Source organism: Pleurodeles waltl, chromosome 2_2 (assembly GCF_031143425.1).
Source record: "Pleurodeles waltl isolate 20211129_DDA chromosome 2_2, aPleWal1.hap1.20221129, whole genome shotgun sequence".
In the NCBI taxonomy this organism is placed as follows: Eukaryota; Metazoa; Chordata; class Amphibia; order Caudata; family Salamandridae; genus Pleurodeles; species Pleurodeles waltl.
The window spans coordinates 205,930,770-205,954,311 of record NC_090439.1 but is presented as its reverse complement, the minus strand read 5'-3'; the positions used below and the strand labels follow the sequence as shown (position 1 = coordinate 205,954,311).

The window sequence follows — 23,542 nt, the reverse complement described above, 5'->3', positions numbered from 1 at the left end:
TACCTCCACCAAACTTGGACTGAAGAGTCACTGGACTGTGGGAGTCACTTGGACAGAGTTGATGAGTTCCAGGGACCACGCTCGTCATGCTGAGAGGGGACCCAGAGGACCAGTGATGCAGTCTTTTGTTGCCTGCGGTTGCAGGGGGAAGATTCCGTCGACCCACAGGAGATTTCTTCAGAGCTCCTGGTGCAAGAAGGAGGCAGGCTACCCCCAGAGCATGCACCACCAGGAAACAGGCGAGAAAGCCGGCAGGATGAAGCGATACAAGGTTGCAGTAGTCGTCTTTGCTACTTTTTTGTGGTATTGCAGGCGTCCTGAGCAGTCAGCGGTCGATCCTTTGCCAGAAGGTGAAGCGGGAGATGCAGAGGAACTCTGATGAGCTTTTGCATTCGGTATCTGAAGAATTCCCCAAAGCACAGACCCCAAATAGCCAGAAAAGGAGGTTTGGCTTCCTAGGTAGGAGGATAGGCTAGTAAGAAAGGTAAGAGCCTATCAGAAGGAGTCTCTGACGTCACCTGATGGCACTGGCCACTCAGAGCAGTCCAGTGTGCCAGCAACACCTCTGTTTCCAAGATGGCAGAGGTCTGGGGCACGCTGGAGGAGCTCTGGGCACCTCCCCTGGGAGGTGCAGGTCAGGGGAGTGGTCACTCCCCTTTCCTTTGTCCAGTTTCGCGCCAGAGCAGGGCTGGGGGATCCCTGAACCGGTGTAGACTGGCTTATACAGAGATGGGCAGCATCTGTGCCCATCAAAGCATTTCCGGAGGCTGGGGAAGGCTACTCCTCCCCAGCCCTGACACCTTTTTCCAAAGGGAGAGGGTGCAACACCCTCTCTCTGAGGAAGTGCTTTGTTCTGCCTTCCTGGGACAAGCCTGGCTGGACCCCAGGAGTGCATAAACCTGTCTGAGGGGTTGGCAGCAGCAGCTGCAGTGAAACCCCGGGAAAGGCAGTTTGGCAGTACTCAGGTCTGTGCTAGAGACTCGGGGGATCATGGAATTGTCTCCCCAATGCCAGAATGTCATTGGGGTGACAATTCCATAATCCTAGACATGTTACATGGCCATGTTCGAAGTTACCATGGTGACCCTACATATAGTCATTGACCTATATGTAGTGCACGCGTGTAATGGTGTCCCCGCACTCACAAAGTCCGGGGAATTTGCCCTGAACAATGTGGGGGCACCTTGGCTAGTGCCAGGGTGCCCTCACACCAAGTAACTTTGCACCTAACCTTCACTAAGTGAAGGTTAGACATATAGGTGACTTATAAGTTACTTAAGTGCAGTGTAAAATGGCTGTGAAATAACGTGGACGTTATTTCACTCAGGCTGCAGTGGCAGTCCTGTGTAAGAATTGTCTGAGCTCCCTATGGGTGGAAAAAGAAATGCTGCAGCCCATAGGGATCTCCTGGAACCCTAATACCCTGAGTTCCTAGGTACCATATACTAGGGAATTATAAGGGTGTTCCAGTGTGCCAATCAGAATTCTTAAAATTAGTCACTAGCCTGCAGTGAGAATTTTAAAAGCAAAGAGAGCATAAACACTGAGGTTCTGGTTCGCAGAGCCTCAGTGATACAGTTAGGCACCACACAGGGAACACATACAGATCATACTTTATGAGCACTAGGGTCCTGGCTAGCAGGGTCCCAGTGACACATAGGCAAAAACAAACACACATACAGTAAAAAATGGGGGTAACATGCCAGGCAAGATGGTACTTTCCTACAGTAGCCAATGGGCTACTTACCCTTGGGGTGCCTACATCCCCTATATGACCACCTCCTGTTCATAGTTGGCAAATTTCTATCCCAGGAGGCTCACTTCCAACCATAAACAAGATGATGGAACCCTTCCTCGAGTGTCCACCTTAGGTAGCCCACCTTAGGGGTTTGGTTAGTCCAGAGGTGTACATTTCTACTGGCTAGCTAATTTTCCTACCTGTCCTAGTCCAAGTGGTCCTCAGGGCAGGGAGTGGCTACACACAGGTCTGGAGAAGCCAGGGGGTTTGCATACTAAAGGCGGTAGGGTCTTTAAGGACCCTGGCCTTGGTATGTAGATCTGCTAGTCATCCTGCTGTATTGGGTGGTAACACCCCTTTCCGGAGCAGCATTGTTTTCTGACCTCCGAGAGTGCAGGCTCTCACACTCAGTGGATCAGAAACCTGTCTAGGGGTTATGGTGGCAGACTGGTCAAAACTAGTCTGTCCATATACCAAAAGACTAGTAGAATTCAGAGGACACTTTTAAGGTGCCCTTTGGGTGCACGTCAGAATAAATCTGAGACTGGCATCAGTCTGGATTTATTAAGATGAGGTGTTTGATAGCGAACACCATATGGTTCAGTGAAGCCTTTATGTGACTGGGTCACTTGAGTTAACAAGTTTCCAGCACATACCTTAAGATGGCTTCCCTGTTCAATTGCAATGTTCCGCAATAGTACAGACCATCACAGGGGCATATCTTCTTGTGCAGATATGGCCACTCATAAAGTATAATGCACCCTGAATTAGAGCTTCTCTGCTTGCTGTAGGGGTGATTTACCTATACTTAGATGCAGTGATAGGGACATGGTACACCAAGGGTGTGCCTTGTCATGTTTTCATCTGGCCTACACAAGGACATGCAGACTGTGATGACATGTGTGTGCATCTTATTTTAGGGCAATCCCTTAGGGTGGCACAATATGTGCTGCAGCCTTTAGGGACCCTTCTGCTCTGTCCATGCCCTAGGTACAAGGGGTGCCACTTACTAGGGACTTACATAGGTAGACGAGTGTGCTAATTGTACACATTGTTACCTGCTTTTGTGGAAAGAGCACTGGCACTGAGGACCTGTTTGGCAGGGACCTAGTGCACTTCAGTCAAAAAAGCATATATACCAGTGGGCAAAATGTGAGGGGGTGACCATGTTCTGCTCACAAAAACTCTTCTGGATCCAGTCTGATGCCTGGGGAGAATTCACAGGTAAGGAATCTGATAGGGGCTGATTCAGATGTTGTTGGAGGGAATACACTGTCACAAACTTTACAGATATCCCGTTCGCCGTATTACGATCCTCATAGGATAGAATGGGATTGTAATATGGTGGATGGGATATTTGTAATGTTTGTTATGGAGTATTCTCCTCCACCGACTTCTAAATCAGGCTTATAGTCTCTTCCAGATAAGGCGATACCAAAGGTTAATAACTTGTCCAATAGTCCTTTTGATAAATACACCCTTAAATGCTCTATATTGAGTTTTATTATGGCTGCGTACTGCGAAGCAAAGAGCCAGAGATAAGATCATGAACAATAAACAAACCACCTAGAGTAAGTTGTAGTTGGTTGAATACCTTGTTGTCATTTGGCCTTTAGAGTTGCATGGCCCAAACACATCTTCTGACGTTTGTTTCATGGTGTAGAACCTCTTTTGAGTTTACATTTTATCTAACTTTGTTTAATATACAACTTGGCAGGGCCGACCAAGGTCGTCTTCTGGACTATGTGGTACGATGGAGGAACCTCACTGAGGAGAAGATCACAATGTACCTCAAGGAGATTCTAGAGGCTGTGCAGTACCTACATAACTGCAGGATTGCTCACTTGGACCTGAAGGTATCTTGGCAAATTCATTAATTTGAAACAACAATTTTATAGATTCTATTTTTCCCTGCTTACTCATAAATGCTTTTCCATTTACTGCTTCCTTTGTGACTTCTTCACCCCAACTGTTGCCATGTCAGGTAAAGACTGAAGGAAAAATATTTTGGAGGTGTGAGAATGAGAAACAGGCCAAATTTTTACTTCCTCCTCTTGATCATTTCTCCTTTCTAACATGTTGTCATAGTAAAAATTCATACCAAATAGAGATGCTGTTGTGTGTACACCGGACAATGTTTTTCTTCAACCATTTTTAAAAAAAAATATTTGTTTTAATTTTTTCAGGGTTCTTTGATCTTATATATTCAGAGTTTGTTGGACTGTGTTTTATGATTTGCTGCTTTTCAAAAGCCAGTTCCAGGAGATGTTTGCTGCTCACTACCGCTCTTCATTATACCCATCTTGCTTCAATTCCCAATTGTTTTCGCTCTTTTATACAATGAACACAATAAAAACAGTAGACATTTGGCTTAGCTATCTTTATATTTATTTGGTGTTTCTTAATTAATTTTACGTTTAAGCTTTAGGGTTTTGTTTCGAAGCTTGACATTATTTTCTCAAATTTCACTCTTCCTTAGTTCTCCTATTTTTAATGTTTGTAGCCGTAGTCTCCTGCCTCTCTGAGAAGTTCAGGTAATTTAGTTAGATTTAAAAAACATGTTTTGAGTGTAGGAGGCTGGCCCAGTGTGTTATGGACATCTGTGGTGTTACACCTTACACTGGGTCCAGGCAACCCTTATTAGATAGTGTTACAGTGTCAAGGTAGCCAGAGCCCTCTAATTGTAGCTATGGTGAGCAACCAAGACTTACCTTAGAGTAGCATGAATTGCTTGCAGTACCAGAGTAGTCACACAGTAACTTATCACACATGTAAGGAACCACACAGTGTTGCAAAAGTAAAGGTACTTTATTACAGGAACACCAAACTAGATTACTAAAGGCAACCTGCCTTCTGGAGGTAAATACACACAAAATATACACATGTGAGTGTTAGGAAATAGCATAAAATAGCAAGTGCCCTATATTGGGGCCAAACCATATACTAAAAAAGTGGAATGCGACAATTGTTCCCCCACCAGAAGATGTGGAGTATTTCACCAAGGGCTGGGGGAGTGTGGAGCCCCAAGAGGTAAGTATCTAGAAGACCCCCAGCAACCAGGAGAGGAGAGGTAAGTTCCTGGTCATCCCATAGGCTAACATGGGGACTCGTAGATGGAATATTGCAAAAGGAGGACCAGGTCGGTGGAACCCAGTGATGAATTGTGGATGAAGAGGACCTGCAAAAGAAGGGGACAGAGTCAAGTCCACACAGGAGTGTTTAGGTGGGGCAGGAGGCAATGCCCATCCTTCTGTGGGTGAAGATCCGGGTCGACGGTGATGGAGGAGGCCCAGTTGCGAATTCCAGGAGCTGCAGAGGAGTCCCTGAAACCACCTAGGAGCTGTCCCTCATCAGTCGTCAGATTGCAGATGGGCCAGTGATCAGGAGGACAACCAACAAGCATATGCACGCCAATGGCAGGCATGCAGGCACATTTTTCATGGGCTCCCATGGTGGCATAATACATGCTGCAGCCCATGGGGCCCCTGGTGTACCATTGCCCAGGTTACTTAAGTACCATATACTAGGGACTTACAGGGGTACACCAGTATGCCAATTATGGGTTGTGAAGAATACCAAGACAACCATATTTAGAGGAGAGAGCACAATCACTGGGGTCTTGGTTAGCAGGACCCCAATGAAAACAGTCTAAGCACACTGACATCAGGCAAAAAGTAAGAGTAATCATGCCAGAAAGAGGGAACTAGCCTACATTGAGTTTGTGTTGTACATAATAGAGTATATGAAATAGTCAGTCCTAACATTAGGTTGCTTCTGGAGTCTGAGAGAGAGCACTCCATTTACCTAGGTCAACACTTTTTGTGATTTGACACCAACAGCCCTCGGGTAGTCGAAATGTGCATGACCCCAGAGGGAATAGAAAATGATTCCACATAAAGATATTTCCCTGCCTTCATCCAGCAACATACCTGGCTGGCCCCTTTATAGGAGCAATTCTAGCACCCCGCACTACAGCCCTACCTGACAAATTGTATTTCAGTACCCGAGCCTGACCTCAGTACAGTTGACTACTTCCCATCAGGTCCCACTAAACACATGCAGACTTCAATCAAGGTAGAAGCTAATTTGTCATTCATTGTAGTTTTAGTCAGTGATTGCCACAATTACAAGTCCTCTTGTAATTTATTATCACTTCTAATCAATTTGATATGGATTTCCTCCACTACACACTGTGCTCTCCTTTTTCCTTGCTCCATCTGGCTGCCCTAGGGGGAGGTGGGTTCAACCAGTGCCCAACCAAAAATTTATTTGCCAGTAGAATTGTGAAGTGGACACATTTACTTTTGATATTATTCTTGAATTTACTAATTCCCCTCCCTAGCAGACATCTTTGTAGGAAGCTGGCTCTTTATATAGTGGACCAAAATGAGGTACACTGTGCATAGTCCAGCAAAACCCAAGAGGTATCACAGAGGCACAAATTACAACCCAAATGCTCGCTTTTTGGGTAGTGTGGTTGAGCAGTTAGGCATATCAGAGGGTAGTGCTAAGCAGGCACACACAGTAAGTGAGACACACACTCAATAAAGAAATCCGACACCAGTTTATGAAAAATAACATACTTTATATAAGACTTTGATACCAAGATTCTCAGGATCAGGTTAGTACTATTCGAGTTATGAATTTGTACAGTTTTTAAAAGTCGACTGTGCAATTTTTTGGTGCAGTAATTTTATCCTATGGGGAGAAATCTTTGTACTGCATTCAGACACTTCACAGCGACTTACGGGACTGTTCTCCAGGACTTAAGGTGAGTATGGGGAAGGGTCCAAGGCCACACCAACTGTTCACCTCAGGAAGCTCTAATGTGTCCAGGTGCTGAGGTGTGTTATGTCATTGGGTGTCCCATTCACTTTGATGTGAAACATTCCAGTCAGGAAGCTGCTTCAAGTTGGGAATGCACGATCAGTCCAGGGGAACCCATTGGGGGGGGCTTGACCCTTGAGGTCCTTGGGCACATGGGGACACTGTCGGTCCACTCCTCCTTGGAATGTGGATAGTGGGTGCCGTGGTGACTTCTGGCAGCAGGTCTAGTGCTGGAGTTCCTCTCTGGTGCAGGAGGCACACAGAAACAGTCTGCAGACATGAGCTGGGGTTCCAGTCCGACTGAGCCAACAAGTGAGCTCAGGTCTCACGAGGCTAGGAGATGTGGGGACACCCTTGGACCTCTTCTCCTCGGTTTGGGGTGGATGGGTGCAGTGGTATCCTGAGGCATCGGGTCTTTGACTCTTGGTCACTCGTGGTTGCAGGGTGGTCTGTCGAAACAGGCTGCAGACGCTGTTGGGAAGTCCACAGTGGATGCACTCAAGGTTTGCTTCTTTTCTGGGGACCACGCTGACACCATTGGCCCACTTTAGCATGGGCTAGGTGGCTCGGTGCATCAGGTTTATGGCAGTCCTGGCCTTCTTAGTTCTTTCTTGAGTGCCTGGGGATGCAGGGAAGTAGCTCCTCTACTCCAAGGGAGCTCTTCCTGGTAATTTACGAAGCACTGGCAGCTCTTCCAGTTTCTTGGAGGCTGCAGCAGCAGGACAGGTCAGTTGCTCTTCGAAGGTCGGATGCAGCAGGCAGGTCAGCAGGATTGGCGGCAACTCAGGCATGCTCCTTGGTTCTTTGGTTTAGCATGCTTCTTGTTCACTCCCTAGTGTCTAGTGAAGATTTGAGGATCTAGTATCAGGGGGTCCGCTATACACTCAATTTAGAGGGGCATTAAGGGGAGTGAAGGGTAGTAGCCAGTGGGCTACTGTAGGAAAGCACCCTTTTTGGCATGGTTAGCCCCCAGTTTATGCTGGGTATCTGATGAAATTACAACTTAAGGTGCACTGGGATCCTGCTAACCAGGTCCCCAGTGCAAGATCTCTTTCCCCAAAACTGCAGTCGTTTCCCCAATTCGCAAACATTTTAGCACCCTATGTAAGTCCCTAGTAAATGGTTCTCATTCTACCTAGGGCTTAGGGTACTAAAGAGGGTCCCTAAGGGTTGCAGCACAAATTGTGCCACCTTAAAAGACCCCTCACCAAACACATGACAGGCTGCAGTTGCAGGCTGCATGTCTTGGTGCTGACAAAAGTGAAAACACAACATGGCACACAGCCTGTGTGCTATGTTCTCTAACACTGCATGCAATGTATGTGTCACCTCTCTAGCAGGCCTTACAGCCTTAAGGCAGGGTGCATTAAATTACATGTGAAGGCATATCTGCTCGAGCAGATTTGCTTCTGCTATGTCTTTGTTGATTCTCAGACATGGTAAGTGACCAGGGAAGCCATTTTGAAACACATGTGCTAGACACTAGTCACTACGAGTTCCCCAGCTACATGATGGCTTCACTGAAGATAGGGGTGTTTGGTATCAAACATCTCATACTGGTGAAACCGCACTAATGCCAGTTGGATTCACCAATGCTTGCACCCAGAGGGCACCTCGGAGGTGTCCCCTGAAAACCTACCAACTACTAGTGTGTTAACTGACTGGTCCTGACAAGTTTAGCCACCTTAGCCACGTTTCTGGCCCCCTAAGGTGAGAGCCAGTACTCTTGGGGTCCAGAGACAAAAGGCTGCACTGGGTGGAATTGTTAAACATTCCAAGGCGGGAAGCTTCAAAGGCTTTGCTGCCTTTGTAATGCGACCCAGGTCTCTCAAAATGACAGAAATGACCTCCCCCAAGTCCTTACCCCACATTTGGGGGCAAGGGGGATGGGAAAATTAGGCAGATTAGGAGGTATGCCCACTTCATGCCAGTCCCACCCCTAAGGTGGTTAAACTGATGTGGAAATCCTTTTTAAATTTCTCCATCTTGGTTTGTAAGGAATTAGGCCACTAGGATAAGAGTTATGCCCACTTCCCAATGGAAGTGGTCATAGAAGGGGTGTATTCACCCTAAAGGTGAGCAACCCATTGGCTGCCACCTGGCAGTCCACATAGCACCCCTAAATTGAATATTTAGGTGGCACCCCTGAACCCCAGAACTCAGATCTTGAAGACCTACAAAGACCAAGGACAAAGAAGTGTCACGCCCGCAGAAAAAGAGAAGAGAAGCTGCTGACTTGGTACCAGCCCTTCACCCCACCCACCGGCCTGTCTGCAACCCTCGACGGACTCTGTACCAAAAGACGGCTCTTCCTTCAGCTGAGCCTCCAGAACTGACTGCCTTCAACAAAAACTAAAGACTTCCATGAGCAGAAGCCCTGCTCCTCAACCAACTTTAAAGAAATGACTCTGCAGGCTCTGGAACCGCAAAGACCCGACACTTGAAGTGAACATTGCACCTGCCGTCTATTGCCTGAGGTGCATACCAAGATCAGGGGTTTCAAAGGCTTTGCTGCCTTTAGTATGCAAACCCCCCTGGTTTCCCCAGACCTGGGTGTAACCACACCCTGCCCTGAGTCCCATTCCAGTAAAGATAGGAAAATTAGCTAGTCATTTGGTGTGAACCACCTCTGAGCTAGCCACACCCCTATAGTGGGCTACCCGAGGTGGACACTTGAAGAAGGGTTCCACCCTCTTCTTTTTGATTGGAACTAGAACTTCTGGGATTGAAACTAGAACTTCTCCTTACAGGAAGTAGTCATATCAGGGGTGTAGGCACCCAAAGGGCAAGTAGCCTACACTACCCTACACATTCCTAAACACCTCTAAATGAAGTATTTAAGTGTCTCCCCTCCCCAAAAGACAGATTCTCTGGACCCAAAAAGAAGAAGAAAATTGAAGAGGTTCACAAAACAAGAACAGAGAAGCAACTACTGCCAGCCTATCTGCAGTCCTCAACAATTGCGTCAAAGTCATCTCGAACTGCAATGCCTGTGACTCCAGAATCTTGGGTGGACTGCCTGCACTGCTAAAAGTACCAGCATCTCCTGTGGAGAAGTGCAGCTATTTCTATGTACCCTACAGGCCCCCAAGAAGAACATTAAGTACTCCGAAACCCGACACCTAACAGCCCCACTGCACCTGTGCCCCCTCGCCCGAGTCTAAGTGGGCTAACTGTGCCAGCATGGCCCCCAGGCCCTCCAGGACACAAGCCTACGCTTAGGTCCTTAGCTGTGAACTCCTCCACACCACCTCCCATGCCTGTAATACCTATTTCCAAAGGGAGAGGGTGTAACAACCCTGTGCCTAAAGAAATGCTTGTTCTGTCAGGGCAGAAAACCTGTCTGTGAGGTTGCAGCAGACTTGGGCTGCAGTGGAAACCTTAGAGAGCTGGTTTGGCAGTACTGGGGGTCCATGGTGGAGCCCCCAGGGCTCATAGAATTGGCCCCCCAGAAGCAGAATTGGATTGGGGGTACAATTGCCGGTTTCTCCACACTTCACATGGCCATATTCGGTGTTACCACTGTGAAGCTACATATATGTATTGACCTATATGTAGTGTACACTTACAATGGCGTCCCTGCACTCACGAAGTCCAGGAAAAATGGCCCTGGACGACGTGGGGGCACCTCTGCTAGTGCAGGGGTGCCCTCACACACAGTAACTTTGCACCTAGCCTTCAGGGTCTGAAGGTTAGACATATAGGTGACTTATAAGTTACTTGGTGCCGTGAAAATGGCTGTGAAATAGTGCTTACACTATTTCACTCAGGCTACAATGGCAGTCCTGAAGAAGTGTTTGAATGAGCGCCTTATGGGTGGCAAAAGAAATGCTGCAGCCCATAAGGATCTGTTGGAACCCCATTGCCATGGGTACCTAGATACCGTATACTAGGGACTTATAGGAGGGGGGGGTCCAGTGTGCCAATCTGGAGTGGAATATGGAGTCAATAGACTATAGTGACAAATTTAGAAAACAGAGAGAGCATGAGCACTGGAGTTCTGGTTAGCGGAACTCCAGTGACACAGTTAAGCATACTGACAACACAGTAAGACATACTGAATTATAGGCCACAAACTATGAGCAAAGGGGTCCTGACTAGCAGGAACCCAGTGAGACAGTAACACCACACTGAAAACACTGACAAACAGGCCAAAAATGGGGGTAACCATGCTAGAAGAAAGCCACCTTCCTACACTGGGCTCCACAGCTGGTCTTCTTCGCTAGTCGACCTGGTTCTGCATCCACAGAAGGGTGAGTAGTGGCTCCTCCCCTCACTGGACACTCCATTGTAGACTGGACTCTGTCCTCTTCCTTTGCAGATCCTCCTTTACCGGAATCCACCTTTGGTTTCTTTTTGTCTGGTCCTGTACTTGCACAATCCTTTTTCTAAATCCCCTTGTTAGTCCTTGGGTAGACCAGCTACTTACATGTACTCTCCTAGTCCCTGGTGCCATCCAGGTACTCACCTCTTGGGGTACTGCCTCACAGCTTGTGTGTGCTGGTGGGGAGGAAAAGACTAAGTTGACATGGTACTCCCATCAGACTGCAATGCCCACAACCCACTGCCTGTGGCATAGGTAGGTCACCTCTCTAGCAGGCCTTACAGCCCTAAGTCAGTGTACACTATACGACAGGTGAGGGCATAGTTGCATGAGCACTATGCCCCTACAGTGTCTAAACCAAATCTTAGAAATTGTAAGTGCAGGGTAGCCATAAAGACTATATGGTCTGGGAGTTTGTCAAACAAAAACAATGGCTACACTGAATACTAGGAAGTTTGGTATCAAACTTCCCAGCACAATAAATCCACACGGATGCCAGTGTGGGATTTAATGAAACATGCACAAAACAAACAAAAACAATGGCTACACTGAATACTAGGAAGTTTGGTATCAAACTTCCCAGCGCAATAAATCCACACTGATGCCAGTGTCGGATTTAATGAAACATGCACCCAGAGGGCATCTTAGAGATGCCCCATGTATACCAGTCTAACTACTAGTGTTAGGCTGACCAGTTTCTGCCAGCCTGCCACATCCAGGCGGGTTTCTGGCCACATGGGGAGAGTGCCTTTGTCACTCTGTGGCCAGGAACAAAGCCTTCACTGGGTGGAGGTGCTTCACACCTCCTCCTGCAGGAACTGTAACACCTGGCGGTGAGCCTCAAAAGCTCAAGCCTGGTGTTTCAGCACCCCAGGGCACTCCAGCTATTGGAGATGCCAGCCCCCACTTTTGGCAGTACGTCCGGAGAAGATAATGAAAAAAACAAGGAGGAGTCACCCACCACTCAGGACAGCCCCTAAGGTGTCCTGAGCTGAGGTGAACCCTGCCTTCAGAAATCCTCCATCTTGTTTTGGATTATTCCCCCAATAGGATTAGGGATGTGCCCCCCGCCCCTCAGGGAGGAGGCACAAAGAGGGTGTAGCCACCCTCCAGAACAGTAGCCACTGGCTACTGCCCCTCAGACCTAAACACCCCCCTAAATTGAGTATTTATAGGTGACCCTGAACCCAGGAAATCAGATTCCTGCAACCTGTAGAAAGAAGGACTGCTGACCTAAAATCCCGCCGAGACGACAACTGACTTGACCCCAGCCCTACCAGCCTGTCTCCGGACACAGAGAAGCTCCACAGCGACGCATCCAGCGGGACCAGCGACCTCTGAGGACTCAGAGGACTGACCTGCACCTAAAGGACCAAGAACCTCCTGAGAACAGCGGCTCTGTCCAAAAACAGCAACAAGAAACCAACTTTAAAGAGACTCTCGCCTCACTCCGGAAGCGTGAGTCTTCACACTCTGCACCCGACGCCCCCGGCTCGAGTTCAGGAGAACCACACCGCAGAGAGGACTCCCAGACGACTCCAACGACGTGGACGCCCTCAGTCCAGCTCCCTGCACCCCCACAGCGACGCCTGCAGAGAGGATCCAGAGGCTCCCTCTGACCGCGACTGCCTGGTAACAAAGAAATCCAACGCCTGGACCAGGCACTGTAGCCGCAGCCCCAGGACTGAGAGGGACCACCTCCAAGTGCAGAAGTGACCAGCAGGCGGTCCTCATCCTAGCCCAGTTGGTGGCTGGCCCGAGAAGCCCCCTGGGCCCTGCCTGCATTGCCAGAGTGACCCCCGAGTCCCTCCATTGCTTTCAACGCAAAACCCAACACCTCCTTTGCACGCTGCACCCGGCCACCCTTGTGCCGCTGAGGGTGCATTTTGTATGCCTGTGTGTTCCCCCCCCCCCTCCCCCAGTGCTTTACAAAAAAAACCTGGTCTGCTCCCCAAGGACGCAGGTACTTACCTGCTGGCAGACTGGAACCGGAGCACCCCTGTTCTCCATAGGCGCCTATGTGTTCTGGGCACCTCTTTGACCTCTGCACCTGACCGGCCCTGAGCTGCTGGTGTGGCAACTTTGTGGTTGCCTTGAACCCCCAGTGGTGGGCTGCCTATGCCCCAGAACTGAGACTTGTAAGTGTTTTACTTACCGCGTAATCTAACCTTTACTTACCTCCGCCAGTAACTATTGATTTTTGCACTGTGTCCACTTTGAAGATAACTTATTGCCATTTTTACGAAGACTGTATGTGATATTGCTTTTATTTTAAAGTTCCTAAAGTATCTAAGTGAAGTACCTTACATTCAAAGTGTTTACTGTAAATCTTGAACCTGTGGTTCTTAAAATAAACTAAGAAGATATATTTTTCAATATAAAAACCTATTGGCCCGGAGTAAGTCTTTGAGTGTGTGTTCCTCATTTATTGACTGTGTGTGTACAACAAATGCTTAACACTACCCTCTGATAAGCCTACTGCTCAACTACACTACCACAAAAGAGAGCATTAGAATTATCTACTTTTGCCACTATCTTACCTCTAAGTGGAACCCTTGGACTCTGTGCACACTATTTCTTACTTTGGAATAGTATATACAGAGCCAGCGTCCTACATATACCATGTTACCTGTTTTTTGGGAAAAGAGCACTGGCACTGGGGGCTTACTCAGCAGAAACCCAGTACATCTCAGTCAAAAAACCTCAGTACCAGTGGCAAAGTGTGGATGACCTTATCAAAAGGGCACTTTCCAACACCTCTTTAGTATCTTTAGTAGAGTGGACTTTGCTGAGGAGGTGGTTTCATACGGAGGTACAAGCTTCATGTCTACTTACGTTATGCCAATGTGGAAGGAATGTGGTGTAACGTATACGTTCACAACCCCATACTATCCCCAAAGAATTGGTTTAGTTGAAAGGTTCAATAAAACCATGAAACCTATGAAGATTGAGCTCCCTGGAAAACTTGGCAGGAGATGGAATGTCCTTTTGCCATGTCTGCTTTTTGTCTACAGAGAGGTGCCTCAAAAGGGAGTGGACTTTAGTCCCTTCAAACTTTTGTTGGACCATGTTGTTAGGGGACCACTAAGTCTATTGAAGGAAGGCTGGGAGATACCTCTCAAAGATCCCAAACAAGTCATAGTGGACTATCTGCTTGGCCTACGTTCCAAGATGGCTGAGTACATGCATGGAAAAAGCCAACAAAAACCTTGAGGCAAGCCAAGAGCACCAGAAGCAATTGTTTGACCAAAAGGCTGCACAGGTAGAGTACCAACCAGAACAGAATGTACGGATGTTGGAGTCTATGGCTCCTAGGGCCCTCCTGGACAAATTGGATAGACTGTACCCTATCCTTGAAAGAAAAGGGAAGGTCACCTATCTGGTGGGGCTTGGCACTCCCAGGAGCCCTCACAGGGTCATCCATGTGAATCGCCTTAAACCCTACCATGGCAGGGCTGATGTGCCATGCTGATGGTTATTGATGAGGGCCAGGAAGGAGAGAGTGAACTTCTCCCTGACCTTTCCCATAGCCCTGCAGGTGGGTCAGTTGAAGGAGTAGTCTTGTCAGACACCCTCACTGCCCAACAGCAAGCTGATTACAGGCAAGTCCCCAGACAGTATGCTGGCTCTTTTTTTACCCCTGGTCAGGCCACTAGGTGCACCCATGATGTAGACACAGGAGTCAGCCTGCTTGTCAAAAGCAAAATTTACAGACAATCTGATCAAGTCAAAGAAAGCATCAGAGCTGAAGTAAGCAAGATGCTGGAACTTGGGGTCATTGAGCCCTCTAACAGCCCCTAGACTAGCCTAGTGGTCTTTGTCCCCAAACCTCATTCCAAGGGAAGTAAACCAGAGCTGAGGTTTTGTGTGGACTGCAGGGGTCTCACTGCTGTCACTAAGACATATGCTCACCCCATTGCAAGGGCTGATGAATTAATTGACAGTCTGGGAACAGACACGTTTCTCTGTACCTTTGATTTAACGTCTGGCATTGGCAGATTAGGCTCACCTCATGAGCCAAAAAGAAAACAGCATTCTTACCTCAGATGGGCACATTCAGTTTACTGTAATGTTCTTTGGATAAAAGAGCGCTTCTGCCACTTTTCAAAGGTTGGTGAAAAAAGTTCTGGCTGAGTTGGAGTCTTTTAGTGCAGCTTATCTAGATAATATAGCGAACTATTGCTCTACCTGGCAGGGTCACCTGATCATCCTTGGAAAGGTCCTTGAGGCTCTGCACAAGGCAGATCTCACTATCAAGGCAAGCGTGTGCAAGATAGGGCAGGGCACAGTTGTATACCTAGGCCACCTTCTAGGTGGGGGCCAAGTGCAACCCTTGCAACTCAAGATCCAGACGATTCGGGACTGGGAGGCTCCAACAGTCCAGAACCAAGTCAGGGCATTTCTTGACTTGACTGGGTACTACTGGAGGTTTGTGAAGGCGTATGCCACTATTGTGGTTCCCCTCACAGAACTCACCTCCAAGAAACAAGCAAAAAAGGTTAACTGGACATCTATCTAGCTGTGAAAAGGCTTTTGACCTCCTGGAGGGGGCTAAGTGTTCAGTGTAGGAAAGTACCATCTTGCCTGGCATGTTACCCCCATTTTTACTTGTGTGTCAGTTTGTTTTTGCCTGTCTCACTGGGATCCTACTAGCCAGGACCCCAGTGCTCATAGTTGTGGCCTGAATGTGTGTTCCCTGTGTAGTGCCTAACTGTGTCACTGAGGCTCTTCTAATCAGAACCTCAGTGCTTATGCTCTCTCTGCCTTTACATTTGTCACTGCAGGCTAGTGACCATGTTCACCAATTCTATTTGGCATACTGCAACACCCTTATATTTCCCTAGTATATGGTAGGTACCCAGGGTATTGGGGTTCCAGGAGATCCATATGGGCTGCAGCATTTCTTTTGCCACCTATAGGGATCTCAGACCAATATTACACAGGACTGCCACTGCAGCCTGAGTGAAATAACGTCCATGTTTTTCACAGCCATTTTACACTGCACTTAAGTAACTTATAAGTCACCTATATGTCTAACCCTCACTTAGTGAAGGTTAGGTGCAAAGTTACTAAGTGTGAGGGCACCCTGGCACTAGCCAAGGTGCCCCCACATAGTTCAGGGCAATTTCCCTGGACTTTGTGAGTGCGGGGACACCATTACACGCGTGCACTACATATAGGTCAATACCTATATGTAGCTTCACAATGGTAACTCCGAATATGGCCATGTAACATGTCTAAGATCATGGAATTGTCCCCCCATGCCAAATCTGGTATTGGGGTGCCAATCCCATGCATCCCCGGGGCTCCAGCATGGACCCCGGGTACTGACAAACCAGTTCTCTGGGGTTTTCACTACAGCTACCGCTGCTGCCAACCCACAGACAGGCTTCTGCCCTCCTGGTGTCTGGGCAGCCCAGTCCCAGAAAGGCAGAACAAAGGATTTCCTCTGAGAGAGGGTGTTACACCCTCCCCCTTTGGAAATATGTATTAAGGGCTGGGGAGGAGTAACCTCCCCCAGCCTCTGGAAATGCTTTGAAGGGCACAGATGGTGCCCTCCTTGCATGTGCCAGTCTACACCGGTTCAGGGATCCCCCAGCCCCTGCTCTGGCACTCAACTGGACAGAGGAAAGGGGAGTGACGACTCCCCTGTCCATCACCGCCCAGAGCTCCTCCAGTGTGTCCCAGACCTTTACCATCTTGAATCCAGAGGTGTGAGGGCACAATGGAGGCTTCTGAGTGGCCAGTGCCAGAAGGTGACGTCAGAGACCCCTCCTGATAGGTGCTTACCTGACTAGGTGGCCAATCCCCCTCTGAGGGCTATTTAGGGTCTCTCCTGTGGGCTTCTCTTCAGATACCGAATGCAAGAGCTCACCAGAGTTCCTCTGCATCTTCCTCTTTGACTTCTGCCAAGGATCGACCGCTGACTGCTCCAGGACTCCTGCAAAACCGCAACAAAGCAGCAAGAAGACTACCAGCGACATTGTAGCACCTAACCCTGCCAGCTTTCTCGACTGTTTCCTGGTGGTGCATGCTCTGGGGGCTGTCTGCCTTCACCCTGCAAGAAGAAATCTCCCGTGGGTCGACAGAATCTTCTCCCTGACAACGCAGGCACCAAACTTCTGCTTCACCGGTCCTCTGGGTCCCTTCTCATCTTGACGAGCGTGGTCCCTGGAACACAGGAGCTGGATCCAAGTGTCCCCGACAGTCCAGTGGCCCTTCTGTCCAAATTTGATGGAGGTAAGTCCTTGCCTTCCCACGTCAGACAGTAATCCTGTGTACTGCATGAACTGCAGCTGCTAGGGCTTCTCTGCACTTCTGCAAGTCTTCCGTCGTTCACAGCCCAGGGCCCCAGCACTCCGTCCTGCATTGCCCAACTCGCTGAGTTGGACTCCGACTTCGTGGGACCCTCTTTTGTTGTGCTGAGACGACCGCCATGCTCAGATTTTCTGAACACCTGTTCAGGTGCTTCTGCGGGTGCTGCCTGCTTCTGCGTGGGCTCTCTCTGTTGCTGAGCGCCCCCTCTGTCTCCTCCTCCAAGGGGCAACCTCCTGGTCCTTCCTGGGTCCAGGCAGCACCCATCATCTCAAACCGCAACTCTTGCAGCTAGCAAAGCCTGATTGCCGTCTTTCTTTGTGGAAACAAGTCTGCATCCTCCAGCATGCTGTGGGACATCTTCTGTGCAAAGGAGAAGTTCCTGGCATCTTCAGTTGTTGCAGAATCTTCAGCTTCTTCCACCCGGGGGCAGCCATTTTGCACCTTCATATGGGGTTTAGTGGGCTCCTGTCCCCCCTGGACACTTGCGTGACTCTTGGACTTGGTCCTCTTCCTTTACAGGTCCTCATGTCCAGGAATCCGTCTTCAGTGCTTTGCAGTCAGTTGTTGTCTTTGCAGAATCTCCTATCACAACTTTAGTGTGTTTCTGGGGAAGTAGAGTCACTTTACTCCTACTTTTCAGGGTCTTGGGGTGAGGTATCTTAGACACCCTTAGTGTTTTCTTACACTCCCAGTGTCCCTCTACACACTACACTAGGCCTGGGGTCCGTAAGTGGTTCGCATTCCACTTTCTTAGTATATGGTTTGTGTTGCCCCTAGGCCTATTGCATCCTATTGTATTCTACAGTGTTTGCACTACTTTTCCAACTGTTTACTTACCTGATTTTGGTTTGTGTGTATATTTTGTGTATTTTATTTACCTCCTAAGGGAGTATGGGCCAGATGTAGCAAAGTATTTGCACGTCGCAAACGGCGAAAATCGCCGTTTGCGAGGTGCAAATGCCTCTTTGTAAAGCAGAAATGCATATTGCGAGTCGGTACCGACTCGCAATATGCATTTCCGACTCGCAAATAGGAAGGGGTGTTCCCTTCCTATTTGCGAGTCTGAGTGGTATGCAATGGCATCGCAGTTACCATCCACTTCAAGTGGATGGTAACCCACTCGCAAATTGGAAGGGACCACTCCCTGCCCTGAAAAAATACCGAAACTAAAGGTTTCGTTTTTTTTTTAAGTGCAGCTCGTTTTCCTGTAAAAAAAAAAAAAAACTGCTTTATTTAAAAGCAGTCATGAACATGGAGGTCTGCTGACGACAGCAGGCCTCCATGTTTGCGAGTGCCTATACTCGCTATGGGGCCGCAATTTGCGATCCACCTCATGAATATTCATGAGGTGGGTCATTGCGACCCCATAGCGAGTTGCAGTCGGTGTCTGAGACACCGTACTGCATACCAATTTGCGAGGTGCAAAGTGCGAGTCGCATGGACTCGCACTTTGCACCTCGCAAATTTTAAATTTGCTACATCTGGCCCTATATCCTTTATTTTTAGTAACTCTGAGTACTGTGATTCCTATAATATAGTGCTATATGATATAAGTGGTATAGTAGGAGCTTTGCATCTCTCCTTGTTCAGCCTCAGCTACTCTGCTATAGCTACCTCTATCAGCCTAAGCTGCTAGAACACTACTAATCTACTAATAAGGGATTACTATACCTGGCACAAGGTGTAGGTACCATCAGGTACCCACTATAAGCCAGGCCAGCCTCCTTCAGTCAGGGTTTGAGGAAGCATGTTCTCCCTATTTAGGACAGGAGGGGGGAATTCATTCTCCTGTTCACTAACTTCCCCATCTGAAGGATTATCCTCAGAGGTGTGGTCCCTTTTGAACTCTGCCAAAAGCTCTCGGAGCTTTACTTTGGTAGGGTTGGACCCAGTTTTTATCGTTTTTAGCTTACAGAGAGTCCTTAACTCTGACATCCTTAGATGCAGGTAAGGGGTGAGGTTGAGTTCCACCACCATCTCATCTGTGCTAGGCATTATTTCTCTAAAAGTTGGGATTACTCTTTAAGAATCTAAAACCCTACTTCTAGAACTTAATTCCAAACTTTTACAAACTTTTAAACTCTAAAAGAAATGCTAACAGGGACTTACACAAGGCCCTAGCAGGACTTTTACAAATTTAGAAAAATAGCTCAAATTTAAAAAATCAGTTTCTAATGACAATTTTTGGAATTTAGTTGTGTGATCAGGTATTGGCTGAGTAGTCCAGCAAATGCAAAGTGTAGGGAAATGCCTCCTTGGCATGGTTACTTCATAACTTTTTGCCTTTGCTGATGCTAAGTTATGATTTGAAAGTGTGCTGGGACCCTGCTAACCAGGCCCCAGCACCAGTGTTCTTTCCCTAAACTGTACCTTTGTCTCCACAATTGGCACAACCCTGGCACTCCGGTAAGTCCCTTGTAACTGGTACCCCTGGTACCAAGGGCCCTGATGCCAGGGAAGGTCTCTAAGGGCTGCAGCATGTATTATGCAACCCGAGGGCCCCTCACTCAGCACATGCACACTGCCTCACAGCTTGTGTGCGCTGGTGGGGAGAAAATGACTAAGTCGACATGGCACGCCCCTCAGAGTGCCATGCCAACCTCACTGCCTGTGGCATAGGTAAATCACCCCTCTAGCAGGCCTTACATCCCTAAGGCAGGGTGCACTGTACCACTGGTGAGGGCATATGTGCATGAGCACTATGCACCTACAGTGTCTAAGCAACACCTTAGACATTGTAAGTGCAGGGTAGCCATAAGAGTATATGGTCTGGGAGTTTGTCAGACACGAACTCCACAGTTCCATAAAGGCTACACTGAAAACTGGGAAGTTTGGTATCAAACTTCTCAGCACAATAAATGCACACTGATGCCAGTGTGCAATTTATTGTAAAATACACCCAGAGGGCATCTTAGAGATGCCCCCTGAATACATACCCGACTCCTAGTGTAGGCTGGCCAGTTCCTGCCAGCGTACCACACACCAGACATGTTGCTGGCCACACGGGGAGAGTGCCTTTGTCACTCTGTGGCCAGGAACAAAGCCTGTACTGGGTGGAGGTGCTTCTCTCCCCCCCCAACCCCTGACCCCCACCCCGGCGGGAACTGTAACACCTGGCGGTGGGCCTCAAAGGCTCACCCCTTTTGTTACAGCGCCCCAGGTTATCCCAGCTAGTGGAGATGCTCGCCCCTCCGGCCACTGCCCCCACTTTTGGCGTCAAGGCTGGAGGAGATAATGAGAAAAACAAGGAGGAGTGACCCGCCAGTCAGGACAGTTCCTAAGGTGTCCTGAGCTGAGGTGACCCTTACTTTTAGAAATCCTCCATCTTATGGATGGAGGATTCCCCCAATAGGATTAGGGATGTGCCCTCCTCCCCACAGGGAGGAAGCACAAAGAGGGTGTAGCCACCCTCAAGGACAGTAGCCATTGGCTACTGCCCTCCCAGACTAAACACACCCCTAAATTCAGTATTTAGGGGCTCCCCAGATCCCAGGAAATCAGATTCCTGCAACCTGAAGAAACAAGAAGGACTGCTGGCCTACAAGCCTGCAGAGAAGGAGGAAGATGACAACTGCTTTGGCCCCAGCCCTACCGGCCTGTCTCCAACTTCGAAAACCTGCTCCAGCGATGCATCCGACAGGGACCAGCGACCTCTGAAACTTCAGAGGACTGCCCTAGACTAAAGGACCAAGAAACTCCCGTGAACAGCGGCCCTGTTCAAAACCAGCTACTTCTTTGCAACAAAGAAGCAACTTCCAAAGGCTTCTCACTCTGCAACCGACGCCCCCGGCTCGAGAACCAGAGAACAAACACCTCAGGGAGGACTCTCCAGCGACTGCGAGCCAGGGAGTAACCAGAGACGACCCCCTCTGTGCCCCCACAGCGACGCCTGCAGAGAGAATCCATAGGCTCCCCCTGACCGCGACTACCTGTAACAAGGGACCCGACGCCCGGAACCAACACTGCACCCGCAGCCCCCAGGACCTGAAGGAACCGAACTGCAGTGCAAGAGCGACCCCCAGGCGACCCTCTGCCTAGCCCAGGTGGTGGCTGCCCAAAGGAGCCCCCCTGTGCCTGCCTGCACCGTTGAAGTGACCCCTGGGTCCCTCCATTACTTCCTATCTGAAACCTGACGCCTGTTTGCACCCTGCGCCGCTGAGGGTAAACTTTCTGTGCCTGCTTGTACCCCCCCCCCCCCAGTGCCCTACTAAACCCCCCCGGTCTATTCCTCGAGGACGTGGGTGCTTACCTGCTGGCAGACTGGAACCGGGGCACCACTGATCTCCATTGAAGCCTATGTGTTTTGGGCACCCCTTTGACCTCTGCACTTGACCGGCCCTGAGCTGCTGGTGTGGTAAATTTGGGGTTGCCTTGAACCCACAACAGTGGGCTACCTTGGACCCAACTTTGAGACTTGTAAGTGTTTTACTTACCTGTGAACTTAACCTTTACTTACCTCCCCCAGGAACTGTTGACTTGTGCAGTGTCCACTTTTAAAATAGCTTATTGCCATTTATACAAAGACTGTACATGATATTGTGATTATTCAAAGCTCCTAGAGTAGCTAAGTGAAATACCTTTCATTTGAAGTATTACTTGTAAATCTTAAACCTGTGATTCTTAAAATAAACTAAGAAAATATATTTTTCAATATAAAAACCTATTGGCCTGGAGTAAGTCTTTGAGTGTGTGTTCCTCATTTACTGCCTGTGTGTGTACAACAAATGCTTAACACTACCCTCTTATAAGCCTACTGCTCGACCACACTACCACAAAATAGAGCATTAGAATGATCACTTTTTGCCACTATCTTACCTCTAAGGGGAACCCTTGGACTCTGTGCACACTATTTCTTACTTTTAAATAGTATATACAGAGCCAACTTCCTACACATATACCGTTTTTGCAAAAAATGTCAATAAGCTATTTTAAAAGTAGACACAGTGAAAAAATCAACAGCTCCTTGGGGAGGTAATTATTGGTTAGTTTATGAGGTAAGTAAGACACTTAAAAGTCTCAGTTCCTGGGCATAGGCTGCCCACTGTTGGGGGTTCAGGGCAACTCCAAATTCACCACACCAGCAGCTCAGGGCCGGTCAGGTGCAGAGGTTAAAGGGGTGCCCAAAACACATTGGCGCCTATGGAGAACAGGGGTGCTCCGGTTCCTGTCTGCCAGCAGGTAAGTACCTGTGTCCTCGGGGGCAGACCAGGGGGGTTTTGTAGAGCAATGGGGGGGGACACAAGTAGGCACACAAAACACACCCTCAGCGGCACAGGGGCGGCCGGGTGCAGTGTGCAAAGCAGGCGTCGGGTTTTGAATAGGAAACAATGGATAGACCCGTGGGTCACTCTGGCGGTGCAGGCAGGGCACAGGATGGCTTCTCGGGCAAGCCACCAACTGGACTAGGCACAGGGTCGCCTGGTGGTCACTCCTGCACTAAGGTTCAGTTCCTTCTGGTCCTGGAGGCTGCAGGTGCAGTGCTTGGTCCAGGCATCGGGTCCCTTGTTATAGGCAGTCGTGGTCAGGGGGAGCCTCTGGATTCTCTCTGCATGCTTCGCTGTGGGGCCCAGAGGGGTCGTCTCGGGCTACTCACGAGGTCGCAGTCGCGTGGGAGTCCTCCCTGTGGTGTTGGTTCTCTGGATATCGAGCCGGGGGCATCGGGTGCAGAGGATGAAGTCTCACGCTTCCGGAGGGAAGAGTGAAGTTCTTTAAAGTTGCAAGAAAGTTGCAAAGTTGTTGTTGAAATTGAGCAGAGCTACTGCTCACGGGAGTTTCTTGGTCCTTTGGTCCAGGGCAGTCCTCTGAGGCTTCAGAGGTCGCTGGTCCCTGTTGGATGTGTCGCTGGTTGCAGGTTTTTGAGTCAGGAGACAGGCCGGTAGGGCTGGTGCCAAAGCAGTTGTTATCTTCCGTCTTCTCTGCAGGTCTTGTAGGTCAGCAGTCCTTCTTCTTTCTTCAGGTTTCAGGAATCTGATTTCCTGGGTTCTGGGTCACCCCTAAATACTAAATTTAGGGGGGTGTTTAGGTCTGGGAGGCAGTAGCCAATGGATACTGTCCTGGAGGGTGGCTACACCCTCTTTGTGCCTCCTCCCTGAGGGGAGGGGGGCACATCCCTATTCCTATTGGGGGAATCCTCCAAAATCAAGATGGAGGATTTCTAAAGGCAGGGGTCACCTCAGCTCAGGACACCTTAGGGGCTGTCCTGACTGGTGGGTGACTCCTTGTTTTTCTCATTATCTCCCCTGGACTTGCCGCCAAAATTGGGAGCTGTGTCCAGGGTGCGAGCATCTCCACTAGCTGGAGTGCCATGGGGCATTGTAACACGAAGCCTGAGCCTT

General features: G+C 48.9%; 1 protein-coding gene across 2 annotated transcripts in view; it reads left to right on the top strand.

Annotated features, from left to right (window-relative positions):
• Positions 1 to 23,542, top strand: part of TRIO (trio Rho guanine nucleotide exchange factor) — a 3,522,386-nt gene that overhangs the window by 3,424,798 nt on the left and 74,046 nt on the right. For both annotated transcript variants that reach the window (XM_069219639.1, XM_069219640.1), the window contains one exon: positions 3,456 to 3,594. In XM_069219639.1, coding sequence (XP_069075740.1) covers positions 3,456 to 3,594 — 139 coding nt within the window. The remainder of the gene's footprint in view (positions 1 to 3,455; positions 3,595 to 23,542) is intronic.